Raw genomic sequence first — 27605 nt, 5'->3', positions numbered from 1 at the left:
TTTGTCTCCCAGGCTGGAGTATAAATGGCAAGAGAGCTAAATTCCAATTACTGCAGGCAAAGAGGGTCAAAAACTGTGGCTGCTCCAGGCAGGTTTAGTTTTACCACTGATTGCTATATGACTCATGTTGGCATTAATAAACAGAAGTAACTACCTCAAAGGATAGTATTGATAAAATTAATTTATCAAAAGGAACACAGGTTACTGAGACTCAGATGTTTAAGTAATTCCTCCTGTTGCCTTGTTTTAGGGAATAAAAATACAGTAAAGGCAGTAGGGATGAGAGATTTATTTAAAAAACAAATATTGTAAAATTCTACTTACATTTTTAAAAGGGAAATTAATTCTATTTAACTTTAAAACATGCACAAAAATAAACAGGATGCAAGAAAAATTGCATTTTGATTTTAAAATAAACATATATACTAAAATCACCATCCCTCATCAAAAATGGAAGGCAGAAAGTAGCCAGTATTATGAATTAAAGTATTACTGTATAGGAAGAAATTATACTTTTTAGTATTATACACACACACACACAATCTACCTTCTGACATTTACAATTCATGCATATAATACTCATTTCATAAAACTAGAATTAACGCTATTTTCTTAGATCAACCCAAATACCACAAATCAAAGGCACCTGGAAGCAAGGTTAGTAGTATCTTGAAAACAGGAGACATACGTCTCTATACTGCTTTTATTTCTTCCATGATAGAAGCAGTATTTCCTAGACATGCACAGTGCACCCTTGGCAACACCCTCAGCAAGGAAAAAGCCCCAGAAGCTTGGAACTGTTGAAAAGAACCCTGGCCCAAGAGTGGTGGCCTCCTGGCTCTGCTGTTATTAGTGATTACAGTGTTATGAAGAATAAATTAAGATGAAATCAGTGAAAATGTTTATTTGTAAATTGCAAATATTGTAGTAATTTATTAGCTTACTCCTAGATTTTGAAAAACTGTTTACCAAATTGAGCATAAAAATAATGAGAGAACAAGCTGGGCATGGTGGTTCATGCCTGTAATCCCAGCACTTTGGGAGGATGAGGCGGGCGGATCATGAAGTCTAGAGATCGAGACCATCCTGGCCAACACGGTGAAACCTCTTCTCTATTAAAAAATACAAAAATTAGCTGAGCGTGGTGGTGTGCGCCTGTAGTCCCAGCTACTTGGGAGGCTGAGGCAGGAGAATTGCTTGAACCCAGGAGGTGGAGGTTGCAGTGAGCTGAGATCACACCACTGCATTCTAGCCTGGCGACAGAGCGAGACTCCATCTCAAAAAAAATAAAAAATAAAAAATAATAATGGCCAGGCGCGGTGGCTCACGCCTGTAATCCCAGCATTTTGGGAGACCAAGGCAGGAGGATCACAAAGTCAAGAGATCAAGACCACCCTGGCCAACATGGTGAAACCCCATCTCTACTAAAAATACAAAAATGAGCTGGGCGTGGTGGAGTGCGCCTGTAGTCCCAGCTATTCGGGAGGCTGAGGCAGGAGAATTGCTTGAACCCGGGAGGCAGAGGTTGCAGTGAGCCAAGATTGTGCCACTGCACTCCAGCCTGGCGACGGAGCGAGACTCCATCTCCCCCTCTCCAACAACAAAAAAAATACTACTACTACTACTAATAACAATAATAATGAGAAAACAGCTTATATTTAGAAGACAGCTCAGTCAGAATCTCAGTTTAATGTGGATCCAATATAACTCTAGCCCAAACCAAGTTGTGATTTAATACTACCAGAAAATGTCAAATTTCTGGTAGGGTTTTCAGAATGTTGAAAATTGATTACAGACTTTCATTTGCCATTTTGAGAATCCCTAAGAGTCTGAGGGATGTTAGAAACAACAAAACTGATTTTCAGTATCTTTTCTGACTCTATCATTCCATGATACTCTGAGAAAAAAAATCACAGATTTAATTCTGTTCTGGGTGTTAAAGAAGCTTGCAGGAGTAACTAAGGGCTTTTCCTAGGAATATCTTTCTATGCTGAGGGGGAAGGACCTCGAAGAAGGCCCAGCAATCCACTTAGTCATTCTGCCAGTCAGTGAACCATCATAAAGTTGCCGCTCTCCTCCGTCACTGTGCCTTAGCTGCTCACTCTCCTATTCTTAGCTTCTTAAGTTTAGCTTAGTTTCTATGACCTTATCAGATTTCTGAGAACTACTCTTCTTGTAAAAACATTGCATATCCAACTCCCTGTCTAAATTCACTTCAAGACCCAACTGAAACGTGAAGCCTTCCTGACTACCTGGCAGAGATCATTGTACCCTCCTTTGTTCTCCTAGGATATTCTGTTTGCATTTGTAACAATGTGTTTCAGTGGTTTATATGTGATTTTCCTCCACCAGCTTATGAGCTTCAGCATTGTACTTCCAGCATGTGACTCAATGCAGGGCTTAGGATGGTACTTCTCAGATATTTCTTTTTCTTTTTTTTTTTTTTTGAGACGGAGTCTAGCTCTGTCGCCCAGGCTGGAGCGCAGTGACGCCATCTCGGCTCACTGCAACCTCCGCCTCCCGGGTTCAAGTGATTCTCCTGCCCCAGCCTCCCAAGTAGCTGGGATTATAGGCACATGCCACTATGCCCTGCTAATTTTTTGTATTTTAATTTGATCTGGTGATTTAGAGACAGATAATCAGAATAAAACCAGATCACATGTTAACTAATATGCCTGACTGACCTACCTTTAAGATTCCTGTCACATTTAGCCTTAGTATTTAATGTTTTTAACACTAAAGTGAAAATTAAAGATTTAATGAAGCTGGGTGTGGTGGCTCACACCTGTAATCTCAACACTTTGGGAGGTTAAGGTGGGAGAACTGCTTGAGCCCATGAGTTTCAGACCAGTCTGGGCAACATAGTGAGAGCTGTAATTCCTGTTTGCTGTTTTTCAGTGATATTGTCACAGTGAAATGAATCTTAGAGGACATGAAAGGAAAGAAAGAAAACTTAGGATCCATGTGACTTCTGAAGTAAGTACTATGCTGAACGACACACAATCAAGATGTAATTCATCCTATTCAATCTCTTTAGTAGAAAATTTAATATATTAAATCATATTAATTAAATATTAATAAATTATATCAAATATATATTTAATATTAATATAATAATTAATTTATTAATATAATTAATTACATTAAATATAAATATTAATATAATTAAATTATATTAATTAAGATAACAATTCATTGAAATTAAAGTACTAAATCCTTAGGAAATACAACTGATTTGTATCTTTTTTTTTTGAGACGGAGTCTTGCTCTGTTCCCCAGGTTGGAATGCAGTGGCACGATCTCACTACAACCTCCATCGCCTGGGTTCAAGCAATTCTCCTGCCTTGGCCTCTCAAATAGCTGCGATTACAGGCACCCACTAGCACACCTGGCTAATTTTTGTATTTTTAGCACATATGGGGTTTCACCATGTTGGCCAGATTGGTCTTGAACTCCTGACCTCAGGTGATACACCCGCCTCGGCCTCACAAAGTGCTGGGATTACAGGCATGAGCCACCGGGGCCAGCCTCTGTATCTTTTTAAATTGATACTTTCCTAGACTTTGTCAGGTTCATAAAGGTTTATTAAAGTAATTCCCAATTTTTCAAGTGAGAAATACTAGGTCATTTCAAAAATAATAGTTTTATCTTCAGAATAAAATGTACTTTGAGATGACAAATAGTACCTTTCCAACTTATAAATACAGGGTTTTAAAATAGTGGTTCTCTTAGTTGGGCATGGTGGCGAATGCCTAGAGTCCCAGCTACTTGAGAGTCTTTTTTTTTTTTTTTTTTTTTTTTTTTCTGAGACGGAGTCTCGCTCTGTCACCCAGGCTGGAGCGCAGTGGCCGGATCTCAGCTCACTGCAAGCTCCACCTCCTGGGTTTACACCATTCTCCTACCTCAGCCTCCTGAGTAGCTGGGACTACAGGCACCCGCCACCTCGCCCGGCTAGTTTTTTTTTTTTTTTGTATTTTTTTAGTAGAGACGGGGTTTCACTGTGTTAGCCAGGATAGTCTCGATCTCCTGACCTTGTGATCCGCCCATCTCGGCCTCCCTAAGTGCTGGAATTACAGGCTTGAGCCACCGCGCCCGGCCTACCTGAGAGTCTTAAGTGGGAGAATCACCTGAGCCTGGGAGGTTGAGGCTTCAGTGAGCCATGATCATGCCACTGCACTCCACCCAAAACTATAGGAGTGAGACCCTGTCTCCAAAAAAAAAAAAAAAAAAAAAAAGGCAGTTCTCTCAGTGTGCAGTGAGATAGGTTAAAAAAAAAACAAAATAGTGGTTCTCATTCTAACATCTAGAAAACCATCAAGATACCATACACAAAGCTTAGATATCTGTGTGGTTATTAATTTATTTTCCTATCAGTTATGTTAATAGAGATAACGGAAGTATCCAGCTTTTCAATTTATCATCAGAAAAAATTTTGTTAAGTCTTAGTTGATAAGTTGGTAAGTGCTTAGTAGATAAGTGCTTAGTTTAACCACTTCCTGTCTTAATAAAGTCTGAAAGAAGAAAATATCATCAAGATCTCTGAACTCAGCTTAGGACTTCTAAAATTAACATTTCTCTAAGATCTTCTTGTACCTAATATTTTTAAAAGTCTCATTCATATGCTGGCAAACCAGCCCCCAAATGAGATAAACACAGTACATCTTTAAAAATATTTAGATGTACAGCTGTCATGATTAAAGAGAATAAATCCAGAGTGAGTTAGCCACAACAATGGACAGCCACTGCAATGGCAGTCATGATCATGGTCATGCTGCTGCCCAACAGGAGGAATATTTAAGTCTCTATCTCATTTGATAAGAGAAATATGGTAAACTTCCAAAGGTACCAACCTACTAGTTTTAGGGGGACTCTGAATACTACACATAATATCAGTTGTAGACAACCAAAACAAATGAATGATTCCCAGAAAGTGAAATATATCCACTATGCTATTTATAACTGCTTATCTGGAAATGCTCAAGAAACTGACTTTGCAGTGACTAAATTGTTGCATGCCAATGTTAGAAAGGGGAGCTATATTACATCCAAGTTAGTTATGTGTAAAACATTTTTTTAAAAAAAGACTAAAGAAGACAGAGATACAGACAGAATTCAACCCGTTAAAAAATGAAAACAAAGCGTATTGTCTCTGGAAGAAGAATAGGTGATTGGAATAGAAAGGGTTATCACTCAATGCCATGTTACTGTAAACTATTAAAATCTGGAAAACTTTCCCAAAAATTACAATCAACGAAAATATGCCCAGGATATAACTGCTTAGTTCTACAATGCATGATAAACTTTATCCTAAGAGCACAATCACAAATTGATGAAATAGGTATTAGTGAAGGAGTTAACAAAGTGACAGAATAGTTACTTGCAGTATCCCTTTTCTTGATTAATTTAGTACTTTTCATCAGTTACACTCAATATTTTGATCACAGCTTTTTAACTTTTTCACATTTATTATAGGTATATATAAACTATATATAACCCTTAAATGTTTTGAATATTCAAAATAATAATACAAGCTTGAGTTAGGTTTAATTTTTTTTAATGTTTGCTATAATTATATTTTCCTACTTGTTAGGTCTTCATTGATGGTACGACTATACAAACTATACAAAAAGCTATTTTTCTATAGTTGTATACGAAAAGTCATTTTGATATGGTACAAAAATGCACATGGTACGTTGTACAAAAGTAGAATTACATACTATAATATACATTTTATTAACTTAAATAACAATGCCTATATGTTTTATTTCAGATAATTTTGGATAATTGAGGCAAGAACTTAGAAAAAAAATTATACAATTCATATGACATTTTAATACAGCCAATTCTGACCTAAAACGGTGATAAAAATAAATTAACCAATTAATACAAGTAAAATAGTACTTGAGAAATATAAAAGAAACCAAAATCAAGAAATCCTGGCCAGGTTCGGTGGCTCACACCTGTAATCCCAGCACTTTCAGAGGCCGAGGTCTGGCCAACATGGTGAAACCCCATCTCTACTAAAAATACAAAACATTAGCCGGGCATGGTGGTGCATGCCTGTAATCCCAACTACTTGGGTGGCTGGGGCAGGAGAACCACCTGAACCCGGAAGGTAGAGGTTGCAGTGAGCTGAGATCGTGCCACTGCACTCTAGCCTAGGCAACAGTGCCAGACCCCATCCCAAAAAAAAAAAAAAAAAATGGGTAATCCTAGCTAAATATGCTTTGGTATATTCATTCTCGTATAGATGTATTTATACATGACCCAAATAAACTTTACGGTGTCTATTTTTCCATTATCTATACTATTATAATTTATCAAAACAAAATCCATGAGGCTGTCACATTTAAAGTAATTGATACTCATTACCTGAGACTGAAGTGCCAGAAAAGGGATAGTGCCATCTCTATGCCATATAAAGCCTTAAATAAATACAAACCCTGATAAAAAGAAAGCAGCATGCCAGAGATCTCTGAAGACAGCGCCAACGCTGTGAGAGGTGCTTGTACCGTGGCTCTGAACTGCTCCCTCTTGTGTGTTATCTGTAGTACTAGAACCATCTCCTTCCCTATGTACTTCCAAATGGGCTGCTTTTCTTAATTTCCTTCGTCAGAAGAGATTAAGAATGGAAGGCAGCTTTAATATTTTAATAACCACTTTCTCAGTAGTACAATCAAAAATTTGGAAAACATAAACACAGGAACTTTACTTAATACATAATAAAATTTAGATTTACTAGATAAAATTTAATCCAAATATCATGATGCATATTCAAGACCAATTTCTAGAAATGTTAAGGTATTGGTCCTTGCTTATATTGGCAGGTCAGTGGACAGAAGGTTGTAAAGATTGCATTGGACGGATATTTACAAAAGCATTTCTTCCCTATTTGAATGCCACTTATCTGCAGATGAAGAAAGAAGAAAATTTAGATTGGAGAGAATTATAATCTAATTTATCAACATTGCTATTTATCTAATGTAGGTATTATCTTTTAACAATGAGATGGGCTTAAATCTCAGCACCCAAAAACTACAAATTTCACAATCTCTTAGCAATGATATTCAAAAGAGGACCTGCTCCAAAAGAGCCTTAAAACAAACTCCAGTGTGCTCAGTGGCTAGTGAGACATGCTATGTTTACTGAATCAAGGGTAATATTAAACGGATTCAAACAGAATTTAGTGGCAGGGTGTGGTGGCTCATGCCTGTAATCCCAGCACTTTGGGAGGCTGAGGTGGGAGGATGGCTTAAGCCCAAGAGTTCAGACTAGCCTGGACAATAAAGTGAGACCCTGTCTCTACAAAAAATAGGCCTGGCACGGTGGCTCACACCTGTAATCCCAGCACTTTGGGAGGCCAAGGCGGGTGGATCACGAGGTCAGAAGACCAAGACCATCCTGGCTAACACAGTGAAACCCCATCTCTACTAAAAAAATACAAAAAATTAGCCGGGCGTGGTGGCGGGCGCCTGTAGTCCCAGCTACTCGGGAGGCTGAAGCAGGAGAATGGTGTGAACCCGGGAGGCAGAGCGTACAGTGAGCAGAGATCGCACCACTGTACTCCAGCCTGGGCGACAGAGCAAGACTCTGTCTCAAATAAATAAATAAATAAATAAATAAATAAATAAATAAATAAATAAATAAATAAATAAAATAAAAAATAAAAGAACTAGTCAGGTGGGGTGGCATACACCTGTAGTCCCAGCTACTCAGGAGGATGGGGTGAGAGGATCACTTGAGCCCAGGAGGTCCAAGCTGCAGTGAGCTGGACTCCAGCCTAGGTGACGGAGACAGTGAGACCCTGCCTCAAAAAAAAAAAAAAAAAAAAAAAAAAAAAAAAAAAAAAAAACAGAAAAAAACAAAACAAAACAGCATTTAGTAAATACAGTTTAGCTGAAATTTTTTCTAGGTTTTTGTTTTTGCCAAAGCATCTTAGAAATACAAGATTTTATAAGTAGTAGGAATTATTAACAATCTAGCTAACATATATTGTCTACATAGATATTAAGTGACTAGAAATGAGTTTCAAGAACAAAAGAAACAAACAAACAAAACACAGGCATATTGTCTTAAAATGGCCTTGAAGCAAACATAGAAACTAAATCATTTGGTAATTGATTCTGAAGCTCAGTGGTTTTTTTGAAAGAGCAACCTTATAAGATAAGATTTTAGTCTATGAAGATAAGAGGAGTCAAGAATAATTGTGGATTCAGATTACATCAATGTACAAAAAGATAACTTTTTAAAAAACAGTACCTTCTTCTTTTACCTCCTGTACTTAGAGGAGGTTTGGGTGTTCTTGTGGAAACAATCTGGCAGTGCACAGTTCCCAGGAGCAGCATCAGCCATATCGGCCCAATCACCTCTGTCAGAGGTATGCTGTGTGGGCTAGAAGTGGAGCAGAATAATACTATTGCGGCAACTACAAAAAGGGAAAGAAAATACGCTTAATTATATATCTGATAGTCACCTCTTCAAAACTCTTAAAATTGTTTTTACATTATTTTTTGCCAAAATATTTTTCTAAATTTAAATGAGTTTAAAATATTACTACAGACAAGCTCTTTCAGACTGTTTTATTGTCTGCCACAGCCTAACCATGGTATTTAGTAATAAACTCTTGGAACAAGACAACACCCAACATAGTCTCTAAAGTACACCTCAACGCTGCAACATAAATTAGATGCATATGAATCTAAGGACATTTCTAAGTAACATCACAGACAATCAGAGAACCACCCTAACCTCAAGTACATTATTTCTTTGTTTTACATATAAGGAAATCTTATGATAAGTCTATATAATACAGCGATAAAGAGCTTCTTATTAATAGAGGTCTATCTCCTTAGAATTAATAACACATTTACGTAGGCATAGTTTCCAGAGAAACCACTAAACACCCGTCAATGCTAACCATTACTACATGAAGGGAAATCTTGTTTTTGTCTACACAGCATCCCTTAGACTTTCTGGACATAAACTGTCTTTACCTTTGTCTCCCTCCTTTATCCATCAATCACATATTCTTATTTCTCCCACCACAGGGATAGACATGTAATCTAGGCTTGTCACAGTCTTAGTAAGTCTGAATACAAAAGTTTATAAAAAGATGGGCAAGTGACCTAAGCAGGGCCAATCAGTCTTTTTCAGGGACTAATATAGGTGCTTCAAGACCTTTCTCCTAGATCACAAACACTAAAGACTATGAAAAAATGAAATTGCTAGGGGCCACCTTAACCACCACCTAGAAAGAGCCAACCTAAGAATGTGACCAGCAAGACCAGAGTCAACAGCAAAAAGATATTATCTGAGCCTCTCAATCCAGCCATGCCTGAATCCACGGCCAGGGAGTACCTAAAATAAAATGTAAATATTAGAATATTTTTGGTTATTTTCTTAAGTGTGATCACTGTGATGTGATTATACGTGCTTACTTTGAAGAAATGCATATTGATGTATTCAGGGGTAACATGTCTCAATGTATATAATTTACTTAACAAAATAAGTAAACATCCCAAAATGTTAATCATTGGTAAATTAAAGAGATGGGTATTTGGGTGTTTAGGGTGACCATATAACTTACCATCTAAACCAAGACACTTTTGAGAGTGAAAGGCACCAGGACAACATGAGCAAACTTGGGGTTGGACAATCCCAGCCAAACTGGGACAAATGGCCACCCCAGCTGTTGTACTCTTCTATCTAGTTTCCTGGGGTTTTTTTAGTTTTTATGATAAACAGTAAAAATAACGACCAAAAAAACCAACTTCTTGCAAAAGCTAGTTTGCATTTAGTTTCTGCCACCTGCAATTCAAAGAATCCTGGTCTAACATACCAAAAGCTTAAAACACCACTTAATCTGCTAATATACTTAAAGAGTATCATGAAAACAAATTTCAGCTGTATATAACTGTAAGTAAGAAGGTTCCTTAAAAAGAAAAAAACAAAAATTTTAAAATGCCAATCATCTTTATGAATTACTCTGGAATTTAACCCAAATTCTCTAGTTCTTCCATAACAGTCTAGAAGTTTGAAAAGCAGAGTCTTTTTTGTTTTTAATATGAATTCTAATGTGACTTTTATAAAGTTCTTTAATATTTTCGAGGCTTGGTTTAATCTTCTGTATATCTACATAGTACACAGCATACATATACATATAGTAGTACACAGGCACTATAATAGGTTTTAGGTGAGGTAATGCATGTAAAACATTTTGAAAAGCTGCTTATACACAGTAAATGTATACTGAACATTGGTGAATAGCAGCTTTTTTTTTTTAGCTGCCATTAACTCTAATTTTTTTTTTGGAGATGAAGTCTCGCTCTGTCGCCCAGGCTGGAGTGCAGCGGCGTGATCTCGGCTCACTGCAGGCTCTGCCTCCCAGGTTCATGCCATTCTCCTGCCTCAGCCTCCCGAGTAGCTGGCACTACAGGTGCCTGCCACCATGCCCAGCTAATTTTTTGTATTTTTAGTAGAGACAGGGTTTCACCATGCCATTAACTCTAATTTTAAAAGGGGCAAATACAAATGCTTACTTAAGAAGTTCAGAGTTTCAGACACAAAGGAGAATATCTTTTAAAACTTTAGGTTTTATATAACCTGTTGCTGGTTATTTATCTGAACTCTTTCAGCTTTGTGATCATCATTCTCTGTAATCCTAGGGCTGGGAGCATACAAATTACATTTTCTATATATCTTAACAGGAAGTTATTACATACTGTGAAATTCTGATGACAAGGCATTAGAAAAAGAGGGAGGAGCCACTTTCTTCCTCTCTTTCTCCTTTTTTCTTCTGGCTGTATCTCTCCTAAAAGTGATCATGTCCCTCCCATGGTGTCAGTTCCTGAGAGAGTGGCTTTTCCTCCATGACTCTGGTATCACTTCTCCTTTTTGTTTTCCTCTCAAGTGAAGGTTTAGAAGATACATGGAGAGCCGGGCATGGTTGCTCCTGCCTGTAAACCCAGCACTTTGGAAGGCTGAGGTGGGCAGAACACGAGGTCAGGAGTTTGAGGCCTGGTCAATACGGAGAAACCCCATCTCTACTAAAAACACAAAAATTAGTTGGGTGTGGTGGCATGCACCTGTAGTCCCAGCTACTCAGGAGGCTGAGGCATTAGAATCGCTTGAACCTGGGAGGTGGAGGTTGCAGTGAACCAAGATCATGCCACCGCACTCCAGCCCGGGCGACAGAGCGAGACTCTGTCTCAAAAAAAAAAAAAAAAAAAAAAAAAAAGAAGAAGATATACAGAGAAAACATTCACTTATTTTATATAATGCTGAATTATACTTTTTGAGCATTTAATGAAGTCCTACTAACTAGACAGTGCTGCTAGAGATTTCTGCTGGGGATCAACTAAGACAGAATGTTGTTGGGCACAAACATTTCCATGGCAGGACTTCACGTACTGGGCAAGTGGAACTCTAGGAGCAGGCTGGATGCAATGGCTCAACATCTGTAACCCCAGTACTTTGACAGGCTGAGGCAGGCGGACTGCTTTAGCCCAGGAGTTTGAGACCAGCCTGGGTAACAATGCGAAACCCTGTCTCTACAAAAAAAATTCAAAAAAATTAGCTGGGAATGGCGGGGGAACCTGTAGTTCCAGCTATGGAGGTGGAAGGTAGGAGGAATTATCGAGCCTTGGAGGTCGAGGCTGCAGCTGAGCCATGATGGTGCCGCCACAGTCCAGCCTGAGCAAGAGAGAAACCATGGTGGCTGATACCTATAATCCCAGCACTTTAAGAGGGTGAGGTCAGGAGTTCAAGACCAACCTGGGCAACATATTAAGACCCCATCTCTACAAAAATAAAAATAAAAAGAATTAGCTGGGCATGGTGGCGTGCTCCTATAGTCCTAGCTAGTTGGGAGGCTGAGGCTGGAGGATTGCTTGTGCCTGGGAGTTCAAAGCTGCAGTGAACTATGATCACACCATTGCACTCCAGCCTGAGCAACAGAGCAAGAAGACCCTGTGTCTAAAAAATAGAATAGAATGTTATCTTCCATTTTTAGGACTGTTAATCTTTAAGATTCAGTGGCAATTAGGCAATGGAGAAAAAAAGACAAGACACAGTCTCTGCTCCCTATCCCTTTGTTTAGACTAGGGGTATCCAATCTTCTGGCTTCCCTGGGCCTCACTGCAAGAAGAATTGTCTGGGGCTAACACTAATGATAGCTAACATAAAATACACTAACACTAATGATAGCTGATAAGCTTTAACAAAATAAATTTTAAAAATTCTCATAAGGTTTTAAGAAAGTTTATGAACCTGGGTTGGGCCACATTCAAAGCCATCCTGGGCTGCATGTGGCCTATGGGCCACTGGTTGGACAGGTTTGGTTTAGAGAAAAGAAGAGACATATAAAGAAACATTGAAAATACCTGTTATGAACCGAACTGTGCTCCTTTCATCCTCCCCACATAAATGCACATGCTGAATGAAGCCCTAACCCACAATGTGACTACATTTGGAGACAGGGCCTATAAGGAGGTAGTAAAGGTTAAAGAAATTCGTAACAGTAAGGCCTTAAACTGTTATGACTCTTGTCCTTATATGAAGAGGCAGAGATACCAGAGTATTCTCTCTCTCCACTCACACACACAAGAAAGGCCCTGTGAAGACACAGCAAGAAGGTGGACATCTACGAGTCAGAGGCCTCATCAGACACCAACTCTGATATTGCCTCACTCTTGCACTTCCATCCCTCAGAATGGTGAGAAAATAAATTTCTGTTGTATAAGCCACCCAATCTGCGGTATTTTGTGATGGTAGCCCAAGGTGACTAATATAATACTTATGATTAACTGCTATAATATACATAAAAAAGATACATAACTACATTGGGGAGTTATGAAAGGGTTCTCAAAGAACGTGATGTCTGATGTCTAATCTAAGTTTGAGAGAAAACAGAGGATTGACTAAACAAAAGGGAAAAGGGCTACCCCAAGCAAAGGGAGTTGCATGTCTAAAGACATACAGGCAAAAAAGCATGGAATGTTTAAGAAAGAGCAAAGAGCTAGTTTAGCCTGGTTAGGGTGGGATAGAAATTCAAGGAGGGATTTGAAAACTCAGATTGCATCTTGAAAGCAGTAACTAGTGAAGTAATTTAGACCTTAAGCAGCTGGTTTGAATTAGTCATTTAATAGGTAAATGGACAGAAAGTAGATGATATAAGGTTTCCTGGCAGTAATCTTGGCAAGAAACTAGGCAACCAAGACATGGAGAAGTGGGGATAGAGCTGAGAATACATAGTTGAGATACTTAAAAAGCAAGTAATTCAAGTAAAAAACTATACATCGTTATATAAAACCAAATCTGACTGCATTTGATTCTTTCTGCCTTTTTTTTTTTTTTTTTTTTGAGACAGAGTCTCGCTCTGTGGCCCAGTCTGGAGTGCAGTGGTGCGATCTCGGCTCACTGCAAGCTCCGCCTCCCAGGTTCATGCCATTCTCTTGCCTCAGCCTCCCGAGAAGCTGGGACTACAGGCGCCCGCCCCCACGCCGGGCTAATTTTTTTGTATTTTTAGTAGAGATGGGGTTTCACCATGTTCACCAGGATGGTCTCAATCTCCTGACCTCGTGACTCCCCCCGCCTTGGCCTCCCAAAGTGCTGGGATTACAGGTGTGAGCCACCGCGCCCGGCTCTTTCTGCTTTTCAAGAAGTGGGAACAAGAATGAGGACATAACTCAGAGCACTGCAGCACCCTGCTTTTACACAGGTTGCTGCAATGAAGATAGACATACAGTGGTTTTCAAAGCTAATGGCAGCCTGCCGAGGGTCATTAGAGTCACATCATGACTTTGGTACTGGCTGTGTGACTTTAAGAAAGTTAAGTCATTTCTCTAACTAAGCTTTACTAGGAGAATGTTTAGTAGTGTTCATCATAAGGGCCTTATGATTAAACTTTGGTTCTGAACTTAAAAATATCTAATTTAATGCCCAATCTAACCTGTGTTCCCTATTTAACTTAGAGGAACCAGTAGTAAATTTCAGACACAATATAATTATACAATGTCAGTGAACTTTTAGTTACATTGGAAACTTGTTTCTCATGGAATACTAGAAAGTAGCAATATTTTGAAAAGCACAATGCACTGTGATGTACAATCAATGGTACTGAATTACTCTTAACAATCTATTGCAGTTTCTGACCACATTCAAATAAAGTTTTCTCCTCTAGGTAAGCCAGAAAACCTTTGAAGATAACTATACTTAAATTAAGTTCTCTTAAGTCCTTTTGAGAAGCAAACAAGAAAATGATAAAAATTATGATCACTATAACTAGAAAATATGTTCACTTCAGCAGTAATTATAATAGCAAAAAACAGCAATCAGCTTAACTGCCCAATATTGATGTAGGACAAGATTCTTTCTAGTAACTAAGAAGTCATATTTACAAAGACTCTGATACTTATTATGACATTAGGTAAAAAAAAAAAAATGTAGCTGTTCACAAAAATAATCTCAACTATTTAAAAAGTATTATAAACTCAAAGGCAAGATGATGGGTAGTTTTTTTTTTTTCTTTAGCTTTTTCTACATTTTCCAAATTTTCTGCCATGAAAATATTATTATATCTTTAATCAGAAAACACACACATTCTAATAACAACCACAAAATCATCACAGTCCACACCCTTTTATGTATATAAGATGTAACCTGGCTTAGAAGAAACAACTTTATCTAAATAAAAGTCTGCAGTTGTTATTATATTGTCATTTATTTAAAATTATCTCTTAGAATCTGTTGATAACACAAATTTAAATAATCATTCAGGACTGTAACCATGGGTTTTTTTTAATAACATTAAAAAGACTGAAAGGACATCAACCAAATGAAAATAACCGCTTTGTTCACGTGATGGAATATGAATAGTTTCTTCATTAGTTTCTAAATGCCCTACAGTGTTACACATGTTGTGTTATATACTGCTGCTAAGACTATGCAGTAGAATGTTGTGTTAGGAGGCACCATGAGAACTGTTAAGTGTGTGGTTCTGGGATCAGAATGCTTAGACTTGAACCTGAACTCTACCATACTTGATGACTGCATGGCTTTGGGCCCTTAAGTCGTTCAGGTCCCACGACTATAAGTGAAGCGTAATAACAGTCCCTATACTTCACTGGGTTGATATGAGAATTAAATGAGAATCTAGAAAACACCTAGCAGAGTGCATGGTATACAGAATTTTGATAAAGTATAAGGACAGCTCAGATCACAGTGGTAAAAGGCACAGAAAAAAGAAACTATACTTAAGGTAGGAATAATAAACTTGTAAAGGTTGTATCTTTTAAAGACTGGTATGTATGTATGTGTGGAAGATGCATTTTGATGAGGTTTTTTTCCTAATTTTAAAAAATCTTCTCAATTTCTATTTTTCTTTAACCATCTACAGATTCAAATATTCATAAAATTATACTGGAAAATAACTTTGTTTTCTCAAATATTTTTAATGCCAAATCAATTATGAGATTTATTATTAACATACTTATACATCATACTCAGTAGTAGTTAGCATATGTTTAAAACAAAGCCTTATTAAACCTGACAATATAACATTCTGAAAGGTGAAAGCAAGTATCACTTAATTATACCTTGAAGAAGATAAAGGACAAGAAGCCAGAAAAAGATGACCTTTGATGTTACTTGTAACCACCACCGGAAGAAAAAGGGGAAAAATACAACTCGAACAATTCCCTTTCTGGTCAGGGAAGTCCAAGGACTTTCAGGCTTTGCCTTTGCAAATGCAGACCCTGAAAAAAGTAAAATAGGACAACAGAGTATATTTACATATTATTATTTAATTTCTTTAAAGAAAAAAATTTCAATGTTTGAAAAACATGACCACATAATTTTATTCTGTATTATACTATGAGTCAGAAATGTCCAATTTATAGATACATTAAATATTTTGAAAAAAATATTTTTTGAAATAACAGAATTTCTCCCACATATTTTATAAATACAGAACGATATTCAAATGTCAGTTCTAGTTAGCAATTACAAATTACCACTTTAATTGTCTTTTTGTTTTTTTGTTTTTGAGACAGGATCTCACTCTGCTGCCCAGGGTGGTATCAAACTCCTGGGTTCAAGAGATCCTTCTGCCTCAGCTTCCCAAGGTGCTGGGATTATAGGTGTGAGCCATTGTACCTGGTCCCATTCTCTCTTTTTAATACTATTCTTGTCTTCATCAAGGTTCACAATGTTTTTATTTCTAAAAAGATAGACAGACAGATACATATCTGACATAGTTTGGAATATTTGTCCCTGTCCAAATCTGACGTTAAATTGTAATCTCCAATGCTGGAGGCAGGGCCTAGTGGGAGGTGTATGGGTGATAAGGGTGAATCCCTCATGGCTTGAGGCTGTCCTCGAGATAGTGAGTGAGTTCTCAGGAGATCTGGTGATTTAAAAGTATGTGGGACCTCCCCGCTACCACTCTCTGGCTCCTCCCGCATGCCTTCTGCCATGGGTAAAGCTTCCCGCGCCAGAAGCAGGTGCTGGTGCTGTGCTTTCCATACAGCCTGCAGAACCATGAGCCAATTAAGCCTCTTTTCTTATAAATTACCCAATCTCAAGTATTTCTTTATAGCAATGCAAAACAGCCTAATACAATATTTAAACCTATTTTGAATTCTGCTTCTTCCAGAACAATGTCTACTTGTAGTAAACATTTATTTATCCAAGACTCACCTCTTACAAGATCAACATCTATGAGGTCTGGTTTCACATGTGCTGTTTTCTTTGGTTTATTCCTTAGCCCCTATAATATATCAAAAGAAGTATTGGAATTGTGTATATACTTAAATCTAGAACAGGTGAAAATCAATTTCTAAAAATTTCAATTTAAAATAAAATTGTTAATAGTACCAACAAAATGTAACACATTATGCATTTGTTACAAATGGAACACAATTACAGTATTGTAATAAATTTTATTATTGTTCAAAAAGATATATTTAGAGATGTGTATAACATGCCAGGCCGGTTTATTACCAACAGTAAAATTCTAATACAAATACTATTACTACCAAGCAAATTTAGGTGTACAGCTTTAGGTGTAGAGGGAACTGCATTGGCCCCATATTGGCATTTGGAGAGTGTTGAGGCTAGCTAGGGGAGCAGCAGCCCTGAAGGAACCTCAAGGTGTGGTGCTGTAGGCATTATTTCAGAAAGTGGTAAATCACACAGCTGAGGACCAGAAAGGATGCAGACTTCTCAGCAGACGCCAATCAGCTGAGAGCCAGGCAGGACGATGCACTACTCAAGGATGATGGTTGCCATTATGTTCACATGTCAACCCCTCATCAGACCATAAATGCCACCTCATCACCTCAGAACTTAGACACCATAACCAGGAAGGGGGGAGGGAGAGGCAGTTGTCATAAACTGAATTCATTTAAACTTGAAATTATTGAACACTGAGTAAAATTAAGTTTCTGCTATCAGTATATAGAGTGAAGTGGGGGAAGTAGATCAAAACTAGTGGAAAAAAAAAACCTATAACAAAATTAATTACTTTATTACTTAAGACTAGAATATTAAGAATTGGAAGAGCTAACAAAAATAAAAACAAAAAAGAGAAAACAAAAAACAAAAAGAATTGCAAGAGCTTAAGCTAAACTCTTCAGGAGCCGAGTACTGCGAGACAACACAAGTGTTTAGATGATTTGTTTTTTATTCATTCAATTAAGCAAGTAACTGTGCACTAAATCCTGTCTCTGGTCCTAATCCAAGTAACAATGACACCCCCCAACAAAGTAAAAATCTGATTAAGTATTCTGTTTGCATCTAAAACAAAGAGAACCATATTAGAGGTCAGAAATAACTGAGGTGTCTAAATCAAAAATGTGACCTGAAACCAAGATGTAATTAATCTTTGAATCCCTTCAAATAGTTCTGTCTGAAGTTGCAAACCACCCAGAGATATAAAAAACAAAAATGAAGGAGAAAGGGTAAAAGTTAAAGAAACAGCAATGAAAATTTTATATATAGTTGACCCTCATATTCTCAGATTCCACAATTGCAAACACACCTACTTGGCAAAATTTCTTTGTACCCCCAAATCAATGTTCACGGTGCTTTTGCCCTAATTTGCAGGCATGCATGGAGTAGGGAAAAAAAAAAAAAATTGAGTCACCCAACGTGCATGTTCCCAGCTGAGGTCAAACAAGGTGATGCTTTAACCTTCCTGTTTCAGCTCTGATTACTGTAAACAGTGTCCTTTGCTTGTGTTTTTCACATTTTTGTGCTTTTTGTTGGCAATCCTGTTGTTCAGGATGGCCCTTAAGTATAAGTATAGTGCTTCAAACACTGTCTCGTGTTCGTAAGTGCAAGAAGGCTGTGATGTGCCTTATAGAGAAAATGTGTTAGATAACCTCTGTTCACCCAGGCACAGTGGCTCACACCTTTAATCCTAGCACTTTGCGGGGGCCAAAGTGGGCGGATCACTTGAGGCCACGAGTTTGAGACCAGCTTGGCCAGCATGGTGAAACTCCATCTCTACTAAAAATACAAAAAATTAGCTGGGCATGGTGGCACCTGCCTGTAATCCCAGCAACTTGAGGAGGCTGAAGCACAGAGAACTGTTTGAACCCAGGGGTTGGAGGTTGCCATAAACCAAGGTCATGCCATTGCACTCCAGCCTGGTGACAAAGCAAGACTCTGTCCCAAAAAATATAAAGTAAAAACTAACAACTAAAAAATAAATATAACCTCTGTTAAGGTATGATTTACAGTGCTGTTGGCCATGAACTGTTAATGAATCAAAAATATATATTAAATAAGGTGTCTTTAAACAGAAATACACATAAAACAAGGTACTTCCCCAGGCAGCAATGGTTCAGTATTCACTCATTCAGTGTTCATGGGTGACTTCATAGAACATAGCTAGCCCAAATAATGAGTATGGGCTGTATCTGTACATTATTTCTGATTTTACTGTCACTATAGAGTGGCTGATGGATTAGAAATCATTCCCAAGATTTTGCATATTGGAGAGGCAACAGTAATAACACATATTTAAACAAAAATTCATTAATAAAGCACTATTTGGATTTGGTATTAAGTTTATTACAGGAAGATTTTACCTTTATTACTGTAAAAATATTTGAAAACAGTAACACATTTTAATTTACTTGTTTTTTATAAATTGCTTCCCTAACAACTTGAAAGTAACCTTTTTGCCAATGTCTTCCAACTAATCTGAATCTTTATTGCTGTATACCTAAAATTTTTAACAAGAGTATTTTAAGAACTAAGAGTCCCTATAGGAGAAACAGTAAGTTTTCTTGATTTGTGCAAATACTGTTTTTCAATATGCTTCTTCTAATCGACCTTGTTTATATGGGGTTCATTTCCACTTTTGTATTCTATTAAAATATATTTATTTTGAGCTATACTGTAGAGCTATACCCTAATAGCCAGTTTCAATAAAATTTTCCCTCTAAGGTAGCTTATCAAGATAATTTAAAGGGTTAAAAAGAAAAACAAAAAAAGCCAAAAAAAAACAGAAGGCCAGGTAAGGTGGTTCACACCTGTAATCCCAGCACTTTGAGAAGCTGAGGTGGGCAGGATCACCTGAGGTCAGGAGTTCAAGACCAGCCTAGCCAACATGGTGAAACGCCATCTCTACTAAAAATACAAAAATTAGTCGGGCGTGGTAGCGGGCACCTGTAATACCAGCTACTTGGGAGGCTGAGGCAGAAGAATCGCTTGAACCCGGAAGGCAGAGGATGTAGTGAGCTGAGATCGAATCTACAATTATTTTATTCACAAAAATAAAGCATCAAGATACAAACATTCATAAAGTCTGATTTTAATTAAGTAGATATTTTACACTGGAAAATTTTCAATTGGCTTGGAATAAACCACATTCACACAAAGTAGCATAGCTTTCAGTACTGTTTGAACTGTTAAACAGTTTAAATGAACAAATAAAAAATGAAAAGGTTTTTTTTAAAAAAAGAATGCGATTATTAAAACTACTAATTTATGCACAAACTAGAAAGTAGAAACAAGCAGCACAAATGCAATTAATACCAATAACAGAAATATTTTATTTATTAAATATAATTTAAACTCTTACAGTATGTTCCTATAGTGAAATGACTCAGACACAGTAGTATAAAGTTTTTTATTAAAAAAAAAATTCTCTAAGTACACAGATAATGTTGGGCCAAAAAAACCGAAATGGGCTGTTTAAGTTTAGAAAGTGCTTCTGTTATCTAGACGTCTGTGTATTATTAATATTTAGATTCCATCAAAGTACATAAACAGTTTCATTTTCTAGAAATCTTGTTTAGTTCCCCCATCCCCCTTTTTCTCTGTAATGACTTTATAAGCTTTTTGGTGAAGCTTTAAAAGTCTAGTAGATAGTAAAACAGGAAAAACTTCCAAATTTACTTTTAAATTTTGGTCAAGGTAATCAGAAAAAAGCAAAGTTTTTAGTTATAATTTCTAAAATAGTTATGAAAAAATAATTTGCAACTTACAAAAGATTTTACACTTTAGCAGTATCAACTCTGGGTCTTTAATTGAAAAATAAACATTTCAAAAAATATATTTTCATGTCTTTGATTTCTCTAGTAGCTGCTCACTGCTTTGACAACTAATGAAAGAATCAATTACATGGGACAAACTCAATACATTTGGTACACTGTTCTCTAAACAACAGGTAGAGTGTTTTTTTTTAATCGAATATTAACATTAATACACCACAGTTACGTACCTCTCTAACTTCCTTAGAATAAATACAAAATTATTTTACACTATAATTTGCCTTCATTAGAACGCTTAGTAAGAATGAAATGTGCTTTTAGGCTTGTTAACAAATTGATCCTTTTATTTAAAAATAACAAGAGTAGGGAGGATAAGTTGATTATGTATGTATGTATGTATGTATGTATGTATGTATGTATGTATGTTTTTTTAGAGACAAAGTTTCACTCTGTTGCCCAGGCTGGAGTGCAGTGGTGTGATCATGGCTCACTACACCCTCAAACTCCGGGGCTCAAGTGATCCTCCTGGCTCAGCCTCTCAGGTAGGTGGGACTGCAGGTACGTCCCAGCTAATTAAGAAAAATAATTTTATTTTTAGAGATAGTGTCTCACTTTGTTGCCCAAGCTGGTCTTAACTCCTGGACTCAAGCAATCCTCCCACCTTGGCCTCCTAAAGTGTTGGGATTTCAGGTGTGAGCCAGATAAACTGATTAATGGATAGAGTGCATATTATTCAAGTGATGGATACTCCAAAAGTTCTGACTTGACTACTACACAAGCTATGCATGTAACAAATTGCACATGTACTCCATGACTTTGTACTAACAAAAAGGAAAAAATACATAAAAGTCTATAATTCAGTGGTTCTAAGTACATCCACAATATTGTGCAACCATTACCACTATCTAGTTTTAGAAATATTTTATCACCCCAAAAGGAAAAAAAAAATAACGAGAACAAGTTTTCTTTAATTTTGTCTTATTTTTATCTTTATTTTTAAAGACTAGTCAAGTACAATAGTGGGAAAGAGGGAAAGAGTGAAACAAGGAGTTCATCTGATCTGTAACTGACTGTGAACAATCGAGATAAGTTGCTACTTTCAGACCTGCCAAAAGAGCAAGTTTTTAGGTTTTTAATTCTTCAATTACTATTACAAGGTGTTATCTTTAAAGGGAGACATACTTCAGAAAGAAGATGTAGGTCCTAACTTTCCCTAAGATCATCCTGTTAGTAGCACCAAGTAGTAACTAATATAATCCTTCTTCACCCTAATCTCTATTTAGGATTTAAAACAGTTCTTTTTAAAAAGAGGAGATTACATAAGTAATGCAGTAATTTGTGAACAGCTCCCAAAAACTAAAAAAATTATTTATATATACTTTTTCTGAGGCTTTTAAATTCCAAATGTGTCAACCTGATAACATAACCTCTCAAGGTACTTAATATCTCCTGTCCAACGAATTAAAGGCTTTCTAACTGTCAAAGAGAATACAAGGTATTATGGCATCTTACTAGACCTCTCTGCTGCTCTTTATTTGCTTGACTATCCCAACTCTTCTTCACACTCTCTCCATACTATTTTCTCATGGATCTCCTACTTTTCTTTCCTTCTTTACTTGCATCTCTTTATTTACCTACCTATTAAATGTTAGTTATTTCCCAATGCTCTGTTCTCAGCCCTTTCATCATTCAACAGAAATCTACTCATTCCTATGGCTATATTTATATAATGTTTTATATACATATGTATGTGTCACAAACACATACCTATACATATTTACTTTATAAACTGAGAACTCTTAAATGTTCCTCCCAAGTACCAAATAGATATTTCTATAACAAAATTCTAAATGTGCTCTTCTTCCAGTATTTCCTATCATCCTTAGTGCCGCCTGAGTACATTTGTTAAAATATAAGCTTCTGCTTAAAAATCTTCCAATATCTCCCCTGTTGTTTTCCAGATTATGTCTAAACTCTTCGGCAAGGCACTCAAGCCCCTTCATAATCTGACTTCCATTTTCTAGTTTTACTCCTAATGACACTACTCTCCTTCCTCTATCCAACCTTTTACCAAATCAAACCACTTGAGGAGCCCTGCCTCAGTCATGTTTCTTCCACCCTTTACATATATTTCCATCTGCTCTTCATCTGTCTGAAATGTCTTCCTTAAGTTAATGAACTGCTTCCTCTATGAAATCTTTCCCAATCTCCCCAGGCTTGTCTCCCCTTACTCTCCTATAGTTTTAGACATGCCTCTCTTAAAGGAATTTATCTCACGTGTAATTATGTATCTCCCCTACAAAACTATAATCCGTTTTATCTTTCTGTCCCATGACGTAATCCTATATTTTACACACATCACAACTTTGTTAAATGTATTAATCCTTCCTCAAAAGTTTAGAGATTATCATTGCCAAATGGGAAAGAACCTTGCTCTTTATTACAAGTGACTAAGTAGTCTAAACATTAACAAATTTGTGGACCGATTTTTAGTAACTATAGAGACTGGTTTTCAATCTAATGTAAACCTTTTTATACAAAACAGAAAATGTCAAGTAACTAAAGTAATATTGTCTGTGCCCAGATTAAATTTAGCTCGTGCAGAAACACACTGATTAGTATCTATGCAAATGAAAAATACAAATCTTATTACCAATAAAGAGTGCTGAGAAACAATAAATTCAGTTGAAAAACAGTTTTCATGCTAGCGAGGTAATCTATGAGAATATTTTATCAGCATAAGAGATGTGATTACATGTTCAGGAAGAAAATGCCTACTACAAAAACATTTTAATTAGTGCTTTACTGTCCTAAATTCTTTTTTTAAATGACCAACTTTTCAGTGACTCTTTCTGAGTCCAAGTCAATCTGTTAGTAGCACCAAAAAGCAGATCTCAATTAAGCAGAGCAGCATTTGCACAGGATCACTCAGGCGGGAAAAATCCTGAAACACTTACCAGTTTAATAAACTGTACAGAGCAATGACAGCATCAAAAGGGAGGAAAAGCAAACTAGAAGTATAAGGTGACAAGTGAAAGGGGAAAAAAGCTGACAAAAAAAATAGTCATTAGAAATTCAATTTTAAAAGAACAAAAGATGATAAAAAGAAAAAAACCACCATCAGAAGTAAACGTGACTATGGTAAATAAAGCTTACTCCTTTCTTTAAAAACTTCAATAGAATAGTAATTTATATCTTAAAAGTACATGAAAAAAACACTACAGAAAATGTAATTAATAATTCATAGAACTATGTTTCAAAATAAACAAAATGAAATAAACTCGTTACCTTGATTTCTCTCTGTTCAACAGATTTTTCCCATATTTGTTGATCATATGCTCCAATCTATGAAAAGAAGACAACACTACATTAAATGATCACTGCTGGTACCCATCAAATAGGTCTAACTCTGCTTGAAATATAAGCAACTCAGTATTCATTCAGCACAGATTAGATTTAGCCCTATCTCAGACTTCTCAGATCAGTATCGTATTATTGCAGTGGTTCTCAAAGTATGATTTTGGGACCAGCAGTATTAGTGTCACCTTGGAACTTGTTAGAAATGCAAACTCTCAGGCTCCACTCCAGAGTTACTGAATCAGAAATACAGGAGTGAGGCCCCAAAACCTATGTTTTAAAAATCCCTCTTGAATAGAGAGGGAACAACAGGCACTGGGGCCTACTTGAGGGAGGAGGTTCAAAGGAGGGAGAGGTTAAGAAAAAAAAACCAAAAAACTATCAGGTACTATGCTTAGTACCCAGGTGACGAAATAACCTCTATACCAAACCCTCAAGTCATGAGTTTACCTATATAACAAACCTGGACATGTATCCCTGAACCTAAAATAAAAATTTAAAAACTCTTTAAAATCCCTCTTGATGATTCTGATGTTGAAAACCACTACCCTAGGGAATCCTTAATTGTAAATAAACACAATTGCTACAGCTCTGTTACATTTGGGGAAAATCTTTCAAGTGATAAATTCTTTATGGCATTATTTTTAAAGAAGAAAAGTACTAATATTCTATACAATTAAAAATTTATAAACATGCAGACCACAATTACCATTTAAAGTTTAAACTGGAAAACAAAGTTGTGAAATGATTGAAGACACAGGAAAATAATTATGAAGCAGAATTTCTTACAGCTTCTATTTTTATTTATTCTTAGATGCTGGAAAGTTCTCTGAACTAAACCTTCAACAGGGCAGGATGACCAAATCATTCTTTATTGTTCCCATCCAAGTTATTTCCTATTAGCTCCTACTGTCTCCAGTTTCCACTTAATTCCCCATATCCAAAAGGACACTGAAATGGGTCAACACCATACAATTGTGACTAGGAATTTTCATTATTTGCATTAATTGAAAATTAGAATCCTAACAAATTAAAAATATTTCAGATAACTACACTTAAGACACTAGAGACAGAAAATGACCAAAGATAGATAAAGATATTATAAGAAAATACAGGAAGAAAGAGTATTTTCTGACTCACAACATAATTTACCCTGAAGTCCTTTACTCTACCCATTATTTTTTAAATTTCAATTTCAAGAACTGAGAAATTGAGAACACCAGAATGGTTTAAACGTAGAGGTAGAATAAAATAACTTAAGTGACTCGATAAGAGCCTTTAATGTCTGTTATTCTCTCTTTTTTTTGAGATGAGTCTCGTTCTGTCACCCAGGCTGGAGTGCAGTGGCACGATCTCGGTTCACTGCAACCTCCGCCTCCTGGGTTCAAGCGATTCTCCTGCCTCAGCCTCCCGAGTAGCTGGGACTACAGGTGCGTGCCACCACACCCGGCTAACTTTTTCTATTTTTAGTAGAGACGGTATTTCACCGCGTTGGCCAGGATGGTCTCTATCTCCTGACCTCGTGATCCACCTGCCTCGGCCTCCCATAGTGCTGGGATTACAGGCGTGAGCCAACATGCCCGGCTAGTCACTCTTATACATTATCTTGCTCATATTAATTCTTCTGGTCCTGTAAATCCTATTCTCTTTTTTACCACTTTCCTATGACTCTTTTATTTTAAAAATCATATTATGGCTGAGTGCAGAGTGGCTCTTGCCTGCAATCCCAGCACTTTGGGAGGCTGAGGTGAAGAGAATCACTTGAGCCCAGGAGTTTGAGACCAATCTTGGCAATGTAGTAAGACCCATCTCTACAAAAAATTATAAAATTAGCTGGGTGTAGTGGCACATGCTTGTAGTCCTAGCTACTTAGGGGACTGAGGTGGGAGGATTGCTTGAGCCTGGGAGGTTGAGGCTGCAGTGAGCCATGATCATGCCACTGCAGCACTCCAGCCAGGGCAGCAGAGTATCCTATCTCAAACAAAAAACAAACAACAACAACAACAACAAAATCGTGTTATACCCCCAAAATTAAAATATTGTAACACCTAGACCAAACAACATACTTATATGTAACTAAAACTGCCATGAGTCTCTATGAAGCAGGATTAAGAAACTCTAGGTAAACAACAACCAACTAGTTAGTCCTAATGGTAGAGCTGACCTGAGGTGACTAGTTGCCCCTCATCCTCTTAAATTCTAAATTCAATCAATCAATCATCTTCCTTAAAATCAGAAAAGGTAAGTATGGGAACATAGATTCCACATGAATAATTCTGCTCTAATTGAGTAATTCAGAATAACTGGGCTTATGCAAATAAAAAATTTATTTTTTAGGCCAGGTGCGGTAATTTGTGTTTTAGGCTGGGTACGGTGGCTCATGCCTGCAATCCTAGCACTCTGGGAGGCCGAGGCAGAACTGCTTGAGCCCAGGAGTTTAAGACAAGCCTGAGAAACATGGCAAAACCCCGTCTCTCCAAAAAACACAATAAATTAGCTGGGCATGGTAGTGCGCCCTTGTAGTCCCAGCTACTCAGGAGGCTGAGGTGGGAGGATCACTGGAGCCCAGGAGGTCGAGGCTGCAGTGGGCCATGATCATGCCACTGTACTCTGTCTGGGTGACAGAGTGAGACCCTGTCTCAAAAAAAAAAAAAAAAAAAAAAAAAGTGTAACATTTCAATGCACTGCATACTTTTCAGTAAAATACTACTTAAAACTAATAAAGAATATGTACCAATATGTTTTAATAACTATTTCAGCAGTATTTTGTTTTCATATACAAAAGGGTGCCTAACTTGTCTACAAAAGAACTATTTTTATTTCTAGGTGACTCAAGAATGTGAATGTGTAGATATATGTCCTATAATCCTAAAATCAGGAAAAATAAAATAATCCTATTCAACAGACCAAATCGGAAATGCATGTCAATCTTTGGCATAACTAGGTTCAGTGTAACTCCAGCATGGTACTCAATAGGCCCCAGGCTTAGAAAGCTACAGAAAGCCTAAGAAACTCCACAGTGAGGCAGTAGGTAAAGTGGAAATGCTTCCTGAAAGCTGACATAGTTCATTGTAAACAGCAAAATGCAATCCTAAAGGTGGGTTGATAGACATTCCTATTAAAAAAGACACAGGATAAAATGGTTTGTTTTACTGGAAAGACACATTTATTCAAAGATTTGATAGGTGAGAGGAAGGGCAACTTTTACTATTAATAGAATATCTCATGGTGCCGGGGCGGGGTCTTAATTTTTTTAAGCTAGATAAATTTCATTTTCAATTACAGCAATTAAATGTCTGTAAGTGCAGGAATCAGTTCTCCTTTGCAGCAGACTTCTTTTGTTTTGGAAATACTACCAAATAGGCTAGGCACGGTGGCTCACGCCTGTAATCTCAGCACTTTGGGAGGCCAAGGCAGGCAGATCATGAGGTCAGGAGATGGAGACCATCCTAGTCAACATGGTGAAACCCTGTCTCTACTAAAATACAAAAAAAAAAAAAAAAAAAAAAAAGCCAGGCGTGGTAGTGGAGACCTGTAGTCCCAGCTACTCAGGAGGCTGAGGCAGGGGAAACGCTTGAACCTGGAAGGTGGAGGTTGCAGTGAGCCAAGATCGCACCACTGCACTCCAGCCTAGTGACAGAGTCTCAAAAAAAAAAAAAAAAAAATTCCACCAGAATGAACGTTTTAGTTACTTAGGCAAACAGACTACTTTTTTGGAGAAAACTGTTAGGATGCTGGTTAACATAA

At 37.1% G+C, this 27605-nt stretch overlaps 1 protein-coding gene across 8 annotated transcripts in view; it reads right to left on the bottom strand.

Annotated features, from left to right (window-relative positions):
• PHTF2 (putative homeodomain transcription factor 2) overlaps positions 1 to 27605 on the bottom strand; it is a 159582-nt gene that overhangs the window by 40811 nt on the left and 91166 nt on the right. For 4 of the 8 annotated variants that reach the window (XM_010386297.2, XM_030932728.1, XM_030932730.1 and 1 more), the window contains exons 3-7: positions 23790 to 23846; positions 16696 to 16765; positions 15594 to 15752; positions 8260 to 8425; positions 6443 to 6607 (exon numbers count right to left, since the gene is read on the bottom strand). In XM_010386297.2, coding sequence (XP_010384599.1) covers positions 6443 to 6607; positions 8260 to 8425; positions 15594 to 15752; positions 16696 to 16765; positions 23790 to 23846 — 617 coding nt within the window. Of the gene's footprint in view, positions 1 to 6442; positions 6608 to 8259; positions 8426 to 15593; positions 15753 to 16695; positions 16766 to 23458; positions 23471 to 23789; positions 23847 to 27605 lie in introns of all 8 variants that reach the window. The other 4 variants (XM_010386295.2, XM_030932727.1, XM_030932725.1 and 1 more) reach the window with 2 other exon arrangements.

Source organism: Rhinopithecus roxellana, chromosome 6, assembly GCF_007565055.1.
Source record: "Rhinopithecus roxellana isolate Shanxi Qingling chromosome 6, ASM756505v1, whole genome shotgun sequence".
NCBI lineage: Eukaryota > Metazoa > Chordata > Mammalia > Primates > Cercopithecidae > Rhinopithecus > Rhinopithecus roxellana.
The sequence above is the reverse complement of the archived record's forward strand: the minus strand, read 5'-3'. Positions and strand labels throughout refer to the sequence as shown.